Below are 15,880 nucleotides of genomic sequence, written 5' to 3' on the forward strand. Positions count from 1 at the left end.
ACTAAGTCCCTGGATCAAAGAATGTACTTCTCACAGTGCATAGTTAAACTGTGGAATTCATTTCCACAAAATGTAGTGACGGTCACCAACCTGGACCATTTTAAAAGCGAATTAGCCTTATCCTCCATGAATTTTTCTTTCAATGGCTGCTAGTCATGATTGCTCTGTATTACCTCCAGAGGAGTCTGGTGGCTTTGATTTTGGTGGGGCTGTGAATCCATTCTGGGTTTCAGCTAGGACCATTCAGAACTCTAAAGGAGTCAAGGTACTGATTCTATTTTGGGGATAGGGTTCAGCGCCTTGGATAGTTCCTTTAGAGCCCTGGCTGGTTCTGACTGAAACCCAGAATAGATTCACTACCCCACTGACATTGATGTCACCAACCTCCACTGATTAATTGTAAAATTGTTTTGGTGTGTGTGTGTGTACATGTGCATACATGTGTAAAACCTGTGACAAGGGCAATGTATTAACAGAATTAAGCCATTTTCAAAATCATAATGCTATGTCTGGGTAGGCCGAAAACTAAACAATGCCAGATCCTCTTGTGAGTACATCTTTCATGAGGGGAACTATATGCTTAAGAAATCCAGTGTCATTTTGAAATGCTGATGTTATGGCTTTCATTACGCTTGAGCGATAACGTCATATTCTGAGAACTTCACTAATTTCCATTTCTTTCCTGTCAGTCATACGTAGGAATCCATTTGGGATGGACATCTGTTGCCGGAAGGGGTCACGAAGCCCGTTGCAGGAGCTCTACAATCCAACCCAGGTGAGTGGCTTCATGCTACCACAGCAATTCCACACACATGATCCCACACGGGCAGTTCCATTATTTTCCTGAAGAATGTTCTACTTTCTAAGTGCAGTGCATTAAGACAGCAGAAAAGCCAGGCACTTTCCCTGCAAGATTATTTTCCTTATCTGAGAACCCCAGTGTACTCTTATCTTCTGTGGATAGAGAAATGGAGAAGAGATATTGCATATGCACACGCTGAGAACACCTTGGGCTTTTAATGCTATTTTCCTTTCAGGGCATCGTTTGGAAGAAACTACTGATAGCTAAAAAGTTGCAGGTATGTGCTATCGTCATAGCTAAAAACATCGGCATCTTTTTTCACATATGTATTCAGGCACTTCAGACGTTACAGAAGGGATGGGTTCTGCATTGCATCCACCATCTTATTTTCTGTTATATCCACCTCAAGCATTACAGAAAAGACAGGATGGCATGTTGTGGAAATCGGGTTTTTTCTTTAATTTTGTCCCTCTCAAGGGTAAAAACACTGATCATTTGAGATAGTTCAGTCCATGGGTCAGAGCATAATGTGAGGATTTTGACACCGTGCCACTGTTACCTCATGAATTATGTCCCTGGTTAGAAGGAGGTAACCTGGAAAGAAGAGGGATGAAAGTATCCATGGCCTTCATGTGTGAAAACGTACAAAAGGGACTAACTTTACCACTTAGTTTGGCCTTGTTTTGGCAGGGGCATTCCCAAACTCTTTCTGTTGAATTAGCTTGCCACATCTGTCATATACAGGTAATGTATGGTAATTATTATTATTATTATTATTATTATTATTATTATTATTATTATTTATTTATTTATATAGCACCATCAATGTACATGGTGCTGTACAGATAACACAGTAAATAGCAAGACCCTGCCGCATAGGCTTACAATCTAATAAATTGTAGTAAACAATAAAGAGGGAAGGAGAATGCAAACAGGCACAGGGAAGTGTAAACAGGCACCGGGTAGGGTGAAGCTAACAGTATAGAGTCAGAACAAACTCAATATTTGAAGGCTATAGGGAAAAGAAAAGTTTTTAGCTGAGTTTTAAAAGCTGTGATTGAGTTTGTAGTTCTCAAGTGTTCTGGAAGAGCGTTCCAGGCGTAAGGGGCAGCAGAAGAAAAAGGACGAAGCCGAGTAAGGGAAGTGGAGGTCCTTGGGCAGGCGAGAAGCATGGCATCAGAGGAGCGGAGAGCCCGAGCGGGGCGATAGTGTGAGATGAGAGAGGAGAGATAGGCAGGAGCTAGACCGTGAAGAGCTTTGAAGGTCAGCAGGAGAAGTTTATATTGGATTCTGGAGTGAATTGGAAGCCAATGAAGAGATTTCAGAAGTGGAGTGACCTGGTCAGAGCGGCGGGCCAAGAAGATGATCTTAGCGGCAGAGTGGTGGACAGAGACCAGCGGACTGATGTGAGACGAAGGAAGGCCAGAGAGAAGAAGGTTGCAGTAGTCCAACCGAGAGATAACCAGTGCGTGAACGAGAGTCTTGGCAGAAGAGACAGACAAAAATGGTTGAATCCTGGCGATATTATACAGGAAGAAACGACAGGATTTAGCTACTGCCTTGATGTGAGGAGTAAAGGAGAGCGAGGAGTCAAATATAAAGCCAAGACTACGAGCTTCCTTGACCGGAGTAAGCGTGACATTGTTGACAGTAAGAGAGAATGAGAGGTGAGGAGAAGGTTTAGGAGGAAAAACAAGCAGTTCAGTTTTTGCCATATTAAGTTTCAAACGACGATGAAGCAGCCAGGCTGAGATATCTGAAAGACATGCCGAGATACGATCGTGAACATCAGGAGAAAGTTCCGGAGATGAGAGATATAATTGTGTATCGTCGGCATACAGGTGATATTGGAGGCCGTGAGATTGAATAAGCTTACCTAAGGGCAGCATGTATAGAGAGAACAACAACGGGCCAAGCACCGAGCCTTGCGGAACCCCTACTGAAAGGGGAAAGGAGGAGGACGAGCTGCCGTTAGCCGACACGCTGAAAGAGCGACCCTCTAGATAGGAGGCGAACCAGTTATAGACAGAGCCACAGAGTCCAAGGTCATGGAGGGAATCTAAGAGAAGATCGTGATCAACCGTGTCAAAGGCTGCGGTTAGATCAAGGAGAATAAGAATGGAATAATGGCCTTTAGACTTGGCAGTAAGAAGATCATTGGTGATCTTGGTAAGGGCTGTTTCAGTGGAATGCAAAGGACGGAAGCCAGATTGAAAGGGATCCAGAGCAGAGTTATTCGAGAGAAAGTCAAGACAACGAGAGTAGACCAGACGTTCCAGGATCTTTGAGACAAAGGGCAAGAGAGAGACAGGTCGGTAGTTAGACAGGGATAGTCGATCAAGAGTGGGTTTTTTGAGAATGGGAGAGACTGTAGCATGTTTAAAAGCAGAAGGAAATGAACCAGAGGACAGAGAAGAATTAATGATGTGAAGCAAGGACGGGAGGATAGCGGGGATAAGATTAATAAAGACGCGAGCGGGAATCGGATCACGGGAACAAGTGGAAGGCTTCGACGAGTGCAGTATTTTAGACAGTTCATCAGCTGAGACCGAAGGGAATGCTGAGAGAGTTGCAGGAGGAACTGTACCCATTGCCAAAGGTCTCAAATTAAGATAAGGACACACAAAAGCCATGAAGAGGAGGCAGAGAATCCATTTATGCTGACCATTTGTTAATTCCATGAAGGTAAATAATTTAAAAGAGTGTGTACAGCAGTGAATATTGAAGACTGTTCCAGTACAAAATTTATCTATATTATAATCCCCCCCCCACAAAAAAGAAGCAACTAGTGGACCATTGCCAAAACATATGTTTAAGAGAAGTATTAGCTGTATTATGCTGGCAGCAATTAGCTAAATTAGACAATGATCCTGTTCAGACGACATGCTAAGCCATGATGGTTAAGCATTTTGAGCTAAACATTATGGCTTAGCGTGGCATGTGAACCACAATTTAGCGTGTTGTGTGAACTATTCCTAACTATGGTGGCTACATAGCCACGGTTTAAACACGTTCACTAACCATTTGCTGCAAAAAGCTTATTGGCCTAAGGATGGCTTACGCCCATTATTAAATACCTAATTAAGTACCAAGTTTTTGTGGAATAAGACACAGCCTCAGGTCTATAGATGTGACAGGTAGAAGCCAAAGTGGTGATCCACTGATTAGGCATTTTATGGCAGTGCCCACAGCGGTTTCTCGAATTCCCAAATGTGCCCACAAGTCCAAAATATTTGGGGACCCCTGCAGTATTCAGAAGGTGAATAAACAGCCAGAACAGATACGTCTCCCTGACTAGTTTTAGCTCAGCATGAGGAGACACATATTTTCAGTAAATTTCAAAGCATTGCAATCTGAATCCCTTTTATGTGTTTTCCAAGCATGAACGGACCTCCATTTGCTGGCATCCAGCCCTCAGCTGGCCATGCCCAGGATGGAATTAGCATTTCCTGTTAGTGATGGAGAGGAAGCACTGCTGTTGAGGGGTAAATTACCAGCCCAACTATTAAACATATGTATTAAGGTTTAACAGCTGCCTGTTATATATTTATACCTTAATGAGTAAGATTTTGTGAAACTTGGTCAGCTATTAAAGGAAGTGACTCATAATAAATCTCACTTGTTAGATTTAACAAGGCGCTAAATGATTCAAATCCTCCTTGATTATGGAAAGAATCACTGTAAGTCTTGCAAAATGAGTTCCTTTCCACCGATTTAAAACATTTAGCAAGGACTAGTGTCAGTGGAGAGATGCATGTCAGCCATGATGTGGAATGTCTGAACTCGGGCTATTCCATCTATGCCTTTGTAATGCATTCTTGTTATTAATATTAACTCACTAAGGGCACAAACCTATGCATGTTTAGACAGAAAAAAGTCCCACAACTCCTAGCATTCCTCATCCAACATGGCTGCCTGGGGAATGCTGGGAGTCGTGGGACTTTTTTTCTGTCTAAACATGTGTAGCAATGTCACAATTTTACTTGAGTCTGAGGAAATTAGCAAAGAATTATATTTTTTTGTCCCAAGCGAGTCAGACACTCTATTGCGAACTGGAAAGTGTACATAAAACTTTAATCTGGAAGAAAGTAAGCTTGCCAAAAGGGGAAACGACAAAACCTTGAAATGCTTTTAGGTAACGACTGGTGGGGAAAACGAGCTCTAATATCTCTGACTTATTGCCTTTGGGGTTTTCTGGGCAAAATTCGATATGTGCTTGCTCTTTTTCTGTACCCATTGCCAAAGGTCTCAAATTAAGATAAGGACACACAAAAGCCATGAAGAGGACTTAATTCCCACGTCTTTACAGACCTGGTGAGCACAAAGGTCTCCTGCCTGTCGGCGTATGAGCGGGGAGCTCAGATCACTGCTGTATAGTTTTCTCCTCCTTTCCCTCCCCTTTCTAGGTATGCTTTGACCAAGTATTCAGTATTAGAATTCTTTCTGCATCTTCCTCTTGGAGGGAGCCAAGTAGAGTCAATGTTTGAATAAGACCAGAGTTTCTCACAGCCACTGTTGAACTAAGCGGATGACGTTTTTCACACATAAAGAACACTGGCATCTTCTGTTCATAACGCACTAAAGGCAGGGCAAGAGGTGGGGAGAGAGGCTGGAGGGAAGGGGAAGAGAGGGGGAGAAACTCAGCCTAACATTTCAGCTGCCTTTTTGGATAGCGTTTGCATACGGTTGGAGGACATGGCGTGGCGATATTCCGGCAGACGCTGTACTGTTGACATTCACAGTTCATTTCAGAAGAGTGAAAATAGCAAGAGGACACTGGGTGGATGAATGAGAGAGAGAGAGGGAGAGAGGTGAAGTGAGGTGATCACAGGTCAGCTACTTGCATGTCCCTCTGTTTGCCTTTTCATTGTGTGGTTTAGTAGAGATATTTCAGATTCACAGAAAGGCAGGAAAACACAAAAAGGGTCATTCTTGCAAATGCTTTGTCATTAAATGGCACACAGTGCTTGACTGAATCATACACTGGGGCCGATGCGCTAATGTGGCTAATCTTAACTATGGCAGTTGCTGCCTTTTTAGTCATCGATTCACTCTAATTTCCTTATTGAGCGTGTTTGCACATAACTCTAACTCATTGTTATTTAACCCATGGTTTGTTGCCCTACCCAGAGTTTATCTGGCAGACTGTTGAACAAACCATGGTTTGTTTTCTCAATCCCTGGTTTGTTTGTTTTCCTCCTCCTTCACTTGCTCCCTCTTTGTATTCAAAATGCCTTTGTGAGGCTGCTAAACTTGTGTGTAAAGCAGCTGTTGTTGTTTTTTACTACTTTTGTTCACCTGCTCTATAACTTAGCGAAACAACTAATGAACAGCCCTGTTCTGGGTTTGCGCATAATGACAGCCCAGGGTTTAAACAGCCCAGGGTGGAATGAGCTCCCTAAGGAGGTTCGCTCGGCACCTACATTATATGCTTTTAGACGCCAGGTGAAGACCTTTTTATTCTCCCAGCATTTTAACAGTCTATAAATAAATTTTAACTTGGTGTTTTAAATTTGTAATTTTGCATTGCTGCTGTTTTTATCTGGTTGAGCTTTTATATTGTATTTTATAGTATGGTTTTATATTGTTGTTTTATACTTTGAATGTTTTTAATTTTTGTGAATCGCCCAGAGAGCTCCGGCTATTGGGTGGTATAGAAATGTAATAAACAAACAAACAAACAACTCAGAGTTCACAACTCAACAACAAATCAGGGGTTCTCTTCCTGGGTTGTTCGTGGTTAACAAACCATGGTTTGCTAGTGCAGCTAGGTTTGCACATCATGACAACCCATAACTCAGCAACCCATGGGTTAAATAAACCATAGCTGCTGTTGTGCCATAAACACCCACTCTGTTTTCTGACGTACTATATTTACAGATTATTTTTGAAAACCTATTTAGAGCTTGAGCACAGTCCCACTGTGTATGCAAACTTATTTAGCGCTTGCTTTAAAAAAACACCACCACCACCCCATAATACAACACCAGCTGAGCTACTGCATTCTATCACCCTCCCCGTCGTGGCAGGCAGGAAAGAAGAGTAGGTGAATGTTCATCTGTGGTAGAGAAGTTAGGATTAAATGGATGAAAAGACCAAACTTCTCCTTGTTCTTTGTTGTTTGTATTTTCAGACCTCAGAATTTCATTTTATTTTTTTTGAATGGCCAGACCCGTATTTGCAAAGTGTCTTCTTAGAAAAGCAACACACTGCAGCATCTTGTAATTTGTTGGCCTTGTAAGGACACTCTGGTCTAAAAATAAGTTAATTACCAACCAGCCCCACAGAGCTTAAGTCAACCAAGGTTCAAAATTTGCCAACAACATATTTGAGGGTTGAGCACATCTGTGGGTGTCACTGATCCTTTCGCTCCAGTTGAAAACAGAATCAAATCATAAGCAATTAACGACAAAGATTTGGCAGAGTAACAAGAGAGAAAATTACTACCCTTTCTTGAGGAAGGGTCTTGATCCCGCTCTGCCATGCAGGAAAAATCCTAATCAGATATAAAGGATGCTTCCTTTGCATACAAATTTTAAAAGGCCATTTTAAATATATGGATCTTTAGAAAACTGGAATTCTCTTTGGGGCTTGTTTTTTTCTACCAGCTGAGTGGTTGATGAGTTTTTATGTCCTAATTTTTGAGTGCCATTTTTCTTGGTAGAAAGCCAGGGAAATAAATAAATAAATAAATAAATAAATAAATAAATAAATAAATAAATAAAATATGTCAGGCTCTTACCTACCACAAAATATTTGTATTTGGGATAAGGGTGGCGAACCTATGGTCCACAAATGTTGTTTGACTACAACTCCCATCAGCCCCAATGATTGTCTGCTGTACTGGAATAGCACATTCTGAAATGCGCAAACATTGCTTATTATTTTTATTATTTTTATTTTTATTATATTTAATTTTTGTTATGTGTGAAACTGACACGCATCTTGTCAATTGCAAGTGCTGCCTTCCCTTCTCCCTTTGAAGGAACAGTCTTGGGATGCTATGAATCGAAGGAGACCCTTCAAATTTTGAAGGGATTTTAAGACAGCTATAAAGACTGATCTCTTCCAGCAGGCCTACCCAGTTGAATTTTAGGATGCCTTTTAATAATGTGCTGCTTTTAATGATGTATTAGTTTTGAATATTTTAATTATATGTATTTTGTGGTATTTGCATTTGTGTTGTGCCCTGCCTCGATCCGGAGGGAGAGGCGGGTAACTATTATTATTATTATTATTATTATTATTATTATTATTATTATTATTATTATTATTATATCTGGAGAAGCAGAGGTGTTGAGGATGTAATGAAATTCTTCAGTTTTCTAGCTTGGTTGTGAAACTGCCCAGAAAAATCAATGGCTAGTTTTGAAATTGACTAGAAAAAGCAAGCAGGCAATTTTGTTAGTATGACCAGGAGAGGTTGAGGAAAGGCCCAACTCAGCTATGTTGTGCCCACTGTGCAGATGGAACAGGGTGAGATGCACACACCAAAATGTTCTCAACCTCCAGAAATGTGCAGAGTCAATGGGGGTTCTGCTTTTAGCTTAGAGTGGAAGAGGAACGACTGGCATTGCTAGAGAAAGATGACACGGGTGCCAGTGGACTCTCCCACATCTGTCCCCTCCAGACTCAGTCAGGTGCCCACAGCACACTTGTGGACCTGTGCTCTGAGTGCCCACAAGACCCGATGAGCACTCGGCAGCTTTCTGCACTCATCCAGACCCTCCATTGTGCACTGCAATAGAGGCTCCAGAAATTACACATTTTCCCCTGTTGCATAAATGGTGGCTGGAAAGCCCCCATTTACACAATGGAGGAAATGCGCAATTTCCTCCCATTGTGCAAATGGCACCCATAAAGTCCTCATTTACACGACGGGTGTGAAATGCACAATTTCCAGAGCAAGGGTGGATGGCTGCTGAGTGCTTATCGGGCGAAAGAAACTCACACAGCCCAACAAGCAGGAGCCAATGGTGGCGGGGTGAGCATTCGATGGATCGGTCATGGGTGAGTCCCTAGTAAGTCCTTTGTCTAAAAGCACCCCTAGTTTATTGCAGTTCAGCATTCAAGCAATCTCAATCTTCTTTTCAGAACATGCCTCTTCGCTCATTAAGGAGCCAAATTGCTAGGAGGTTTCCTTTGTTAAAGACAGAATTGATCAATAAACCCAAGAGTTGTAGGTCATACCCTGTTTGATGCTTTGTTGCTCCACATCTGACACCCAGAGATTTATTGATTTTCAGCAAAAGTCAACCACATGCTGCTACATGGTTTTAAAAAAGCAATTGGACAGCTGTGGATCATGCTGTTCTTGCCACCACAGCTGTGTGAAACCCCAGCTGTCCATCCTCCAGTGAGACTGCTAAACTGAGGGCTGAATGAAATAACCGGTTCAGTGTCCAACATACTGGCGATAATATAAGGTAGCGGTCCCCAACCTTTTTGGCACCAGGGACCGGTTTCGTGGAAGACCATTTTCCCACGGACCAGGGGGTGTTGAGGGGATGGTTTTGGGAAGCCCCCCGCTTCGGCTGGGTGGGTGCCCAGCTGAAGCGAAGCCAGGATGCTGGGACGGGAGGGTGGCTTCGGAACGGCGTGCCCGGAAGTCGCTTTCCCAGAGCGGCTTCCGGCTAGGCACGCCATTCCAAAGCCACCCCACCCCACCCCAGAGTCCTGGCTTCACTTCGGCTGGGCAGGTGAGATGGTGCCGTGCGCCTAGGTATGCTGGTGTAGGTGGGTGTGGGTGTGGGTGGATGGGTGAAAGTAGCTCACCTGCGCGGTCCAGTTCCTAACAGGCCACGGACCGGTAGCAGTCCGTGGCCCGGGGGTTGGGGACCCCTGGTATAAGGTGTCTTCTGAATGGGGCCATAGTTAAACCAAAGTGTAGGGTTCACATATAATGACAAGCCACAATTCAGCAACAACTCACAATTCAACAACAACCCATGCTCAACCCACTCAACGTGGGTTGTCATTATGTGTGAACTAGGCCATAGAAATAATGATCTGATAAAACATTCTAATTCACTCATAGGCTCCAGGCATGAGAATAGGCTGAAAGATACCCTTAAAATAAACTTGTAAGAAGCAATGCTTTCTCAGCTGTAGTTTGAAGAGCGCTTAAATCTTTTTTCATTTAATGTCACCCCTCCAGCCTCATTCACAAATTCCCTGTTGCTGTTCTGTGCCTAGAGATCGTTAGACCACAAAAGATGCCCTTCATATTGATAACGAATGGAAAGAAATTGAGCTTTTACTCTTTCGTAGCAAGGGAAAACACCAGCTGCACAGTTTCGGCCTTCTTTAATGCAAACTGAGTACAAAGATTCGAAGTTTCTTTCATCTTCTTTCTCTTTTTGCAAAGCCAGTTTCCACTGGGGAATAACATTGGTAGTGTATTTAAACTGGCAGTGTAATATGTCCCAGAGCAGCAAATTAGGACATGGATCTTCAGCTAGTGTGTTGGGGCTCACATATGCCACAGCATTACTTGGTCTGGCCCACCCTAACACTTGCTTTTTCATAAATAAATAAATAAACAACAAAAGAGAAGTAGAAAAACACAGAGAGAAAATTGAGTGAGTTGTGTATCACTTTAATCCAGGAATCATGGCTTATTAAACCAGAATATGAATGAGTTGTATTCTGGTGTGCATAGCTAGTTTGCTTTCCCCTTTGTGCAAGTGGGTAAACAAATCAGAAAAAGGAGAGCTTCACGTTATGTCTTGACCTGGGATTGTGGTTAAACCAGATTTTGTTGTTTTATAAAACTTGGTTTATTTAGGTGCAACAAACCATAATCCTGGGTTTGGATGTAACCCGAAGCTCTTCCCTTCCTAGTTTGTTAACTCTCTCGTGTGAAGCAGGAGCAAAATAGGCTGCGTGTTGCAGCATGCGGCTAGTTTCCATTGTGGTTTAATAAAACAGGATTTCTTGCTGAATGTGACAGGTGAAGGTGGCCTACAGGTCTACACTACAAAAATATATTGTTTCTTTACCAGTTTAACTCCCATGGCTTCCGGTCCCTTCCCCAAAATAAATAAATTAGAATGGTAATTTAGTACAGGTGATAAGAATATCACCTTATATATGCCACATATATATGTGGCATATATATGTTTTAAAACATTAAATGATTCCCAGAATTTCAAGTTGGGGTTAAAATGTTTCTGAAAAGGCTGTAGATAAATGAATTAATGGAGTTATACTGTGCATCAAATAGTGTTATAAGAATACTGCTGTGCATGAATGATACATTCTGTTAACATCGAGGACACTAATTATGAATGCTAACAAAACCGGAAGTGGAATAACACAAATCATAATAGCTGGTATATGTGATGCGCTTCTCTTGCCATCATTAATCTTCCCTTTGGCTATTGAATTACTCTCTGATGCCCCACAGTAATGATTATTATTGTTAATAGCTACTGTTTAATAGGAGCCGTAATTTATGGTCATTTATACACATTAAGCAGCATTATAATGTGTATTCTAATCTACCTTTAAAAAATACTGTCTCTTTTCACCAAAATGGAATTGCAATGTGTGACTATATTCAAACCAAAAAATAAACAAGCAGGGGGTTTGTTCTGTGCCCATTTCTGGGGCCTGATGAAACTACAAGCTATAAACACAGGCTGCTCATCATCTTAATTAGTATAATAGGAGGCGTGGATTGCTCATGTGTAAAAGCTCATCAAGCACAAAGTAACAGAACAGAGTGTTAATAGGAACAACCTAATGTACAATGTCAGCCCCTAGTTATTTTGTCCTGCTTCCAGAAGCAACTTGCAAAATTATACCAGTATGCCTAATTCCTGTCCGTCAGAGCAGCAGGAGTTCAACAGAAGAGGAATTAATTGATATTACCCTAAGGGATTTTCCAGACAGTATTTTTTTATTGTGCAGTAAAATGCACAGTTATTCAGTTGTGGGGGATCCAGATGTCTTTCCCCATGTTGCATGGCTTCTGTGGAGAAATGGTATTACCAAACAGCAGATTTTATTACTGGGGGGTGGTATTCAACCTCCTCCTTGCAGTCCCCAACTAGCATATCCACTGGGTATTGGGGAGGGGCTGTAACTCATTGGCAGAACACCTTTGCATGCAGGTAGGGCCATGAAAGTCCTGCCGTTCCAAACTTGGTACCTTCCAGATGTTTTGGGATTCAGCCCCAGCCAGCACAGCCAATACTCGTGAATAATGACAGTTATGGTCCAAAAGATCTGGAGGGCACCAGGGTGAGAAAGGCTGGTGTAGACAATACTGATCCAGGCAGACCAGTGGCATGAAGCACCTTACACTGGGCAGTATCCTAAGCTGCTCACCACTAGCACAAACAGAACTAGCAGTTTCCAAAACAACCAGAAACTTGCAGAAATGTTCATTTCTAGAATAGGGCAGTTAGAAGGGAGCTCTGCTGACCTGTCCAGATATTGAAACGAGTGTTTCTGCTTGTTTCTGGGATTCATTTCTGAAGCACTGGTTCCTGTCATGCTAGCGGCAACTCCTGCTGGTGTAACAGAACTAGAAGAGGTGCAGCAGCAGCGTAGAATACTGCCCTATGTTCCTAATTGTATGTCTCCGGCACCCATTACAACAGTTAAAGCTGCGAGAGTCCCGCCCTCTGTTGTATCTGGTTGCTCTACAAAAGAGGGCAGGGCTCCTGCAGCTTTAACTGTTGTGATGAAGAGGGAATTTCACCAGGTGCTGCATGCATACAAATGACACCTACTGAAATTCCTTTTTCAATACAATTGTTAAAGATACCAGAGCCCTGTCCTCCTTTTCATATGGTCACCCTACCTATTAACTAGTGACTCCATTGATGATTACTGACACTTCCTACTGTGCTACTTTGTAGACATTTGCTTTCGAGGCGCGCTTATTTACTTATACACTCCCATAAAAGCAAAATGCGTTTGTGTTGTCTTTATAAGCTAAGCTTATAAAGTACATGCACATTTGGGTATGGGACCATTCCTGCATCTTTTAAAATAGAGCAAATAAGTGCAAACCTTTCGGCTCCTTTATCATTTTGAACCCAATGACCCTGGATTCCTGCATAAAGCTCTTCTTAAGTGTTTGTATACAGCAGCGAAATCGTGTGTAGCACCGAATTGGAAGCCTCTCAAGCAACCTTTTAAAGAGCAGTGGATTGATCAAATCTGGGAGGCCGCGGTTATGTACAAATGTCCTCTGCAAGGGCAGCAAGCAAGGAAACCCAATTTTAAAGACGATGTTTTGGCACGCTCGTTTCCATTGGTATGGAAGCCCTTCAAGCGTCTGATTACATTCCAGTCATGTACAGATACATGTATTAAAAGGAAAGGAATGGAAATGGTAGGTAGGATGGCCACTTATGCATTTCCAAAAAAGAGGATATGTATGAGCAAAAGAAGAGGAGAAAGGAGGACACAAATCTGCATAAAATATGCATATGCTAATTTATATGCATCAATGCACATTTAGCCATTCAGTATATCCACTATAGTAGGGGGAGATTGTGACTAGGTGACGGTGCGGCTGCTCAAAAGTCTGATGTCCAGCTGCTCACTGTTGGTGGGCAACTTCAAGGCCCCTAGACTACGACTGTACAGCCCTTTAAGTAGAGGACTGTAAAACAGGACACATGGCCACCCGTAGGCCACAAAATTGCAGCCCTCTAGTGGTGGGAAGCAGATACTTCCTGCAATATGAACAGCATGGATGCTTAACCTGTGTTGCTGGGCAGGGCTGATTCACACATTTAGCTGTACAGATTTTTTAACAATAGGCAGGAATCGGGGAGGGGGGGCAGGGCAACAGAATTTGGGGAAGGGAGGGCTGTCACACAAAAATATTATAATCCTTTTGGAAATATGTAACATTGAAAATAAAATGATTGTGTGACATGGGTTGTCATGGTAACGGAAAGAGGAGAATTGGGCAGCCTGCCATGTTGAACAGCATTTCAGGAGTGGCATAAGAAGTTTACCTGGGCAATGCGCAGGGCCCTGCAGGAATGGTTGAACAGGAGTTGAGATAACTCCGGGACTCACAGCGTGTTAATGGATAAGTTGTTATGAATACATTCTTAAGTTTTGTAAAATGAAGGGCTTCCGTGTTTGACTGAGTCCTGGTGCCTCACCTAGCTTCCTTACGGTCACAATGGCATCCCCTGCCAGTTGTACAGGGCCCTGAGGCAAACTCCCAACCCCTATTTGCTCTCCCCATCTGGGCAGGCCTGCTGATAGGATCAATACAGTAAATTGGAATGGCCAGAGGTGTTGCTGTTAGACTTTTGGTTGCATCTCAGCCTTCCAGAAGAATAAATTGCATACTGTGCTGGCACGGTGAATGGTATTGGGAATACAGGAGTGGGCAAGACTCAGAAGTAAAATAGCTGAAGGAAGATTCAGCAAGATATCTTGTTGTAGCCCGAGGCTACAGCTTTGCATATCTTTTTTAAAAATGTGCACTTTTTTTTAGTAGAGTATTTCTTTTCCTTTTATTAACGAAGCGAGGCCAAAAGGTCCAGCAATGCTAAGAGGTGGTCTCTGTGTATATGTCTGCGCAAAGCACAAATGAAGTCAAGTTTCAGTCAAAAGAATATAAGATGCAGTCAGCATTCGCCCTGCCCATGGCTTGCTAGATTTTCAGCTTTACATCTGGACTTTTGGACTCCTTGGACTTGTGGCTATTGCCGACAATGTTTGACATCTCAATCACTTTTTCATCTGAAGGAATGCATTTGCTTTGTGGCATCTCAGGTACACGAGTGGGAAATTATTTACTCAAAGGTACAAACTGGGGTCCCAGGTTTCCTGGGTCGGATCTTCAGTTATATAGATATCACCAAAGAAGAGGAAAAGCATCACCTAAAAAGGGGACACAGGTTTGCATAATATTTGCATATGTTAATTTATGTAGCTAGAGTCAGTTTTAGAAGTTACTATAATTGAAATAGAAATGCAATCTACTTTACCATAGTGGGGGAGACTGTGACTAGGTGACCACTGCATTTGCCTGCTCAGTCTGCTGTCCAGGTACTCACGTGTCAACGGGCAATTTCAAGGCCCCTGATCTCCTTACTGATGGTGCTTTATCTTTAAATTGGACTTGGAGTGGACAGTTCTTCAAATAGAGCAGTGGTAGATGGGCAACCTGTGGTTCTCCAGATGTTTTGGTCTGCAACTCCCATGACCTCTCATTGGCTGTACTGGCTAGTGTTGATGGGAATTGTAGGCCAAAACATCTGGAGATCCACAAGTTTTATAAAACATTCCCCCCCTCACCTCCTCATTAATTTTATTTGGAAAGGGGTTAAGCATATGCTTTACTGCCCCCTTGAAATCAATGAGACTTAAACGTGCTGAACTTTGGCTCGGGCGGATTCTATGGCAATCCAGTGTGCAATGCTCATGTCTTGTGTTTAAAAGAAAGCCAATGCGATGTAGTGGGTACAGAGATGGTCTTAGACTTGGAAGTCCACAGTTCAAATCCCCACTCAGGCATTTATGGCTTTAATTCAGCGGGTGACCTTTGGTCAGTTACACTCTTTCAACTTAACCTACCTCACAGATTTGTTTGTGGGGATAAAACCGGAGAGATACACTATAGATACTGCTTTGAGCGAACTTAAAGGATGAGCAAGATAAAAAATGGAAGCATGATCATGATCATCATTATCAATACATACCAGAGCAAACCAGCATTTCCATCTGAGCAACACAGCTATCCACTCCTGCGATAAGCTCCCTACCTCCTCCCATTGCAAGGAGATCAGGCAGTTGGATATACAGCCACTGCTAATATAGTGCCTAAAAAATCCATTTTTTTCTTGTCATATGAAAAAAAAAACACCCTCAGGAGATACTTCCGTGCATGATTATTGACTGTAACTCATGCAAATTGGCACGTGTGTGGTGTGTGTGTGTGTGAGCTTCCAGCCTGTGATGAAATATTACCTTTGACTGATATCATTAATTATTAGTTATAAACAAAATGGGATATTATAGACATTAGGGAAATTAACTGTTTTCCTTCAGCTGTGGACCATTTATCATGCACTTGTGCTGCACATCAAAGGC

At 42.5% G+C, this 15,880-nt stretch overlaps 1 protein-coding gene across 2 annotated transcripts in view; it reads left to right on the forward strand.

The window, feature by feature from the left end:
• The window catches only part of CHST11 (carbohydrate sulfotransferase 11), a 235,653-nt gene that overhangs the window by 106,394 nt on the left and 113,379 nt on the right, over positions 1-15,880 (forward strand). For both annotated transcript variants that reach the window (XM_063133403.1, XM_063133404.1), the window contains exon 2: positions 690-775. In XM_063133403.1, the coding sequence (XP_062989473.1) occupies positions 690-775 (86 nt within the window). The remainder of the gene's footprint in view (positions 1-689; positions 776-15,880) is intronic.

This window comes from Elgaria multicarinata, chromosome 9 (genome assembly GCF_023053635.1).
Source record: "Elgaria multicarinata webbii isolate HBS135686 ecotype San Diego chromosome 9, rElgMul1.1.pri, whole genome shotgun sequence".
Lineage (NCBI taxonomy): Eukaryota > Metazoa > Chordata > Lepidosauria > Squamata > Anguidae > Elgaria > Elgaria multicarinata.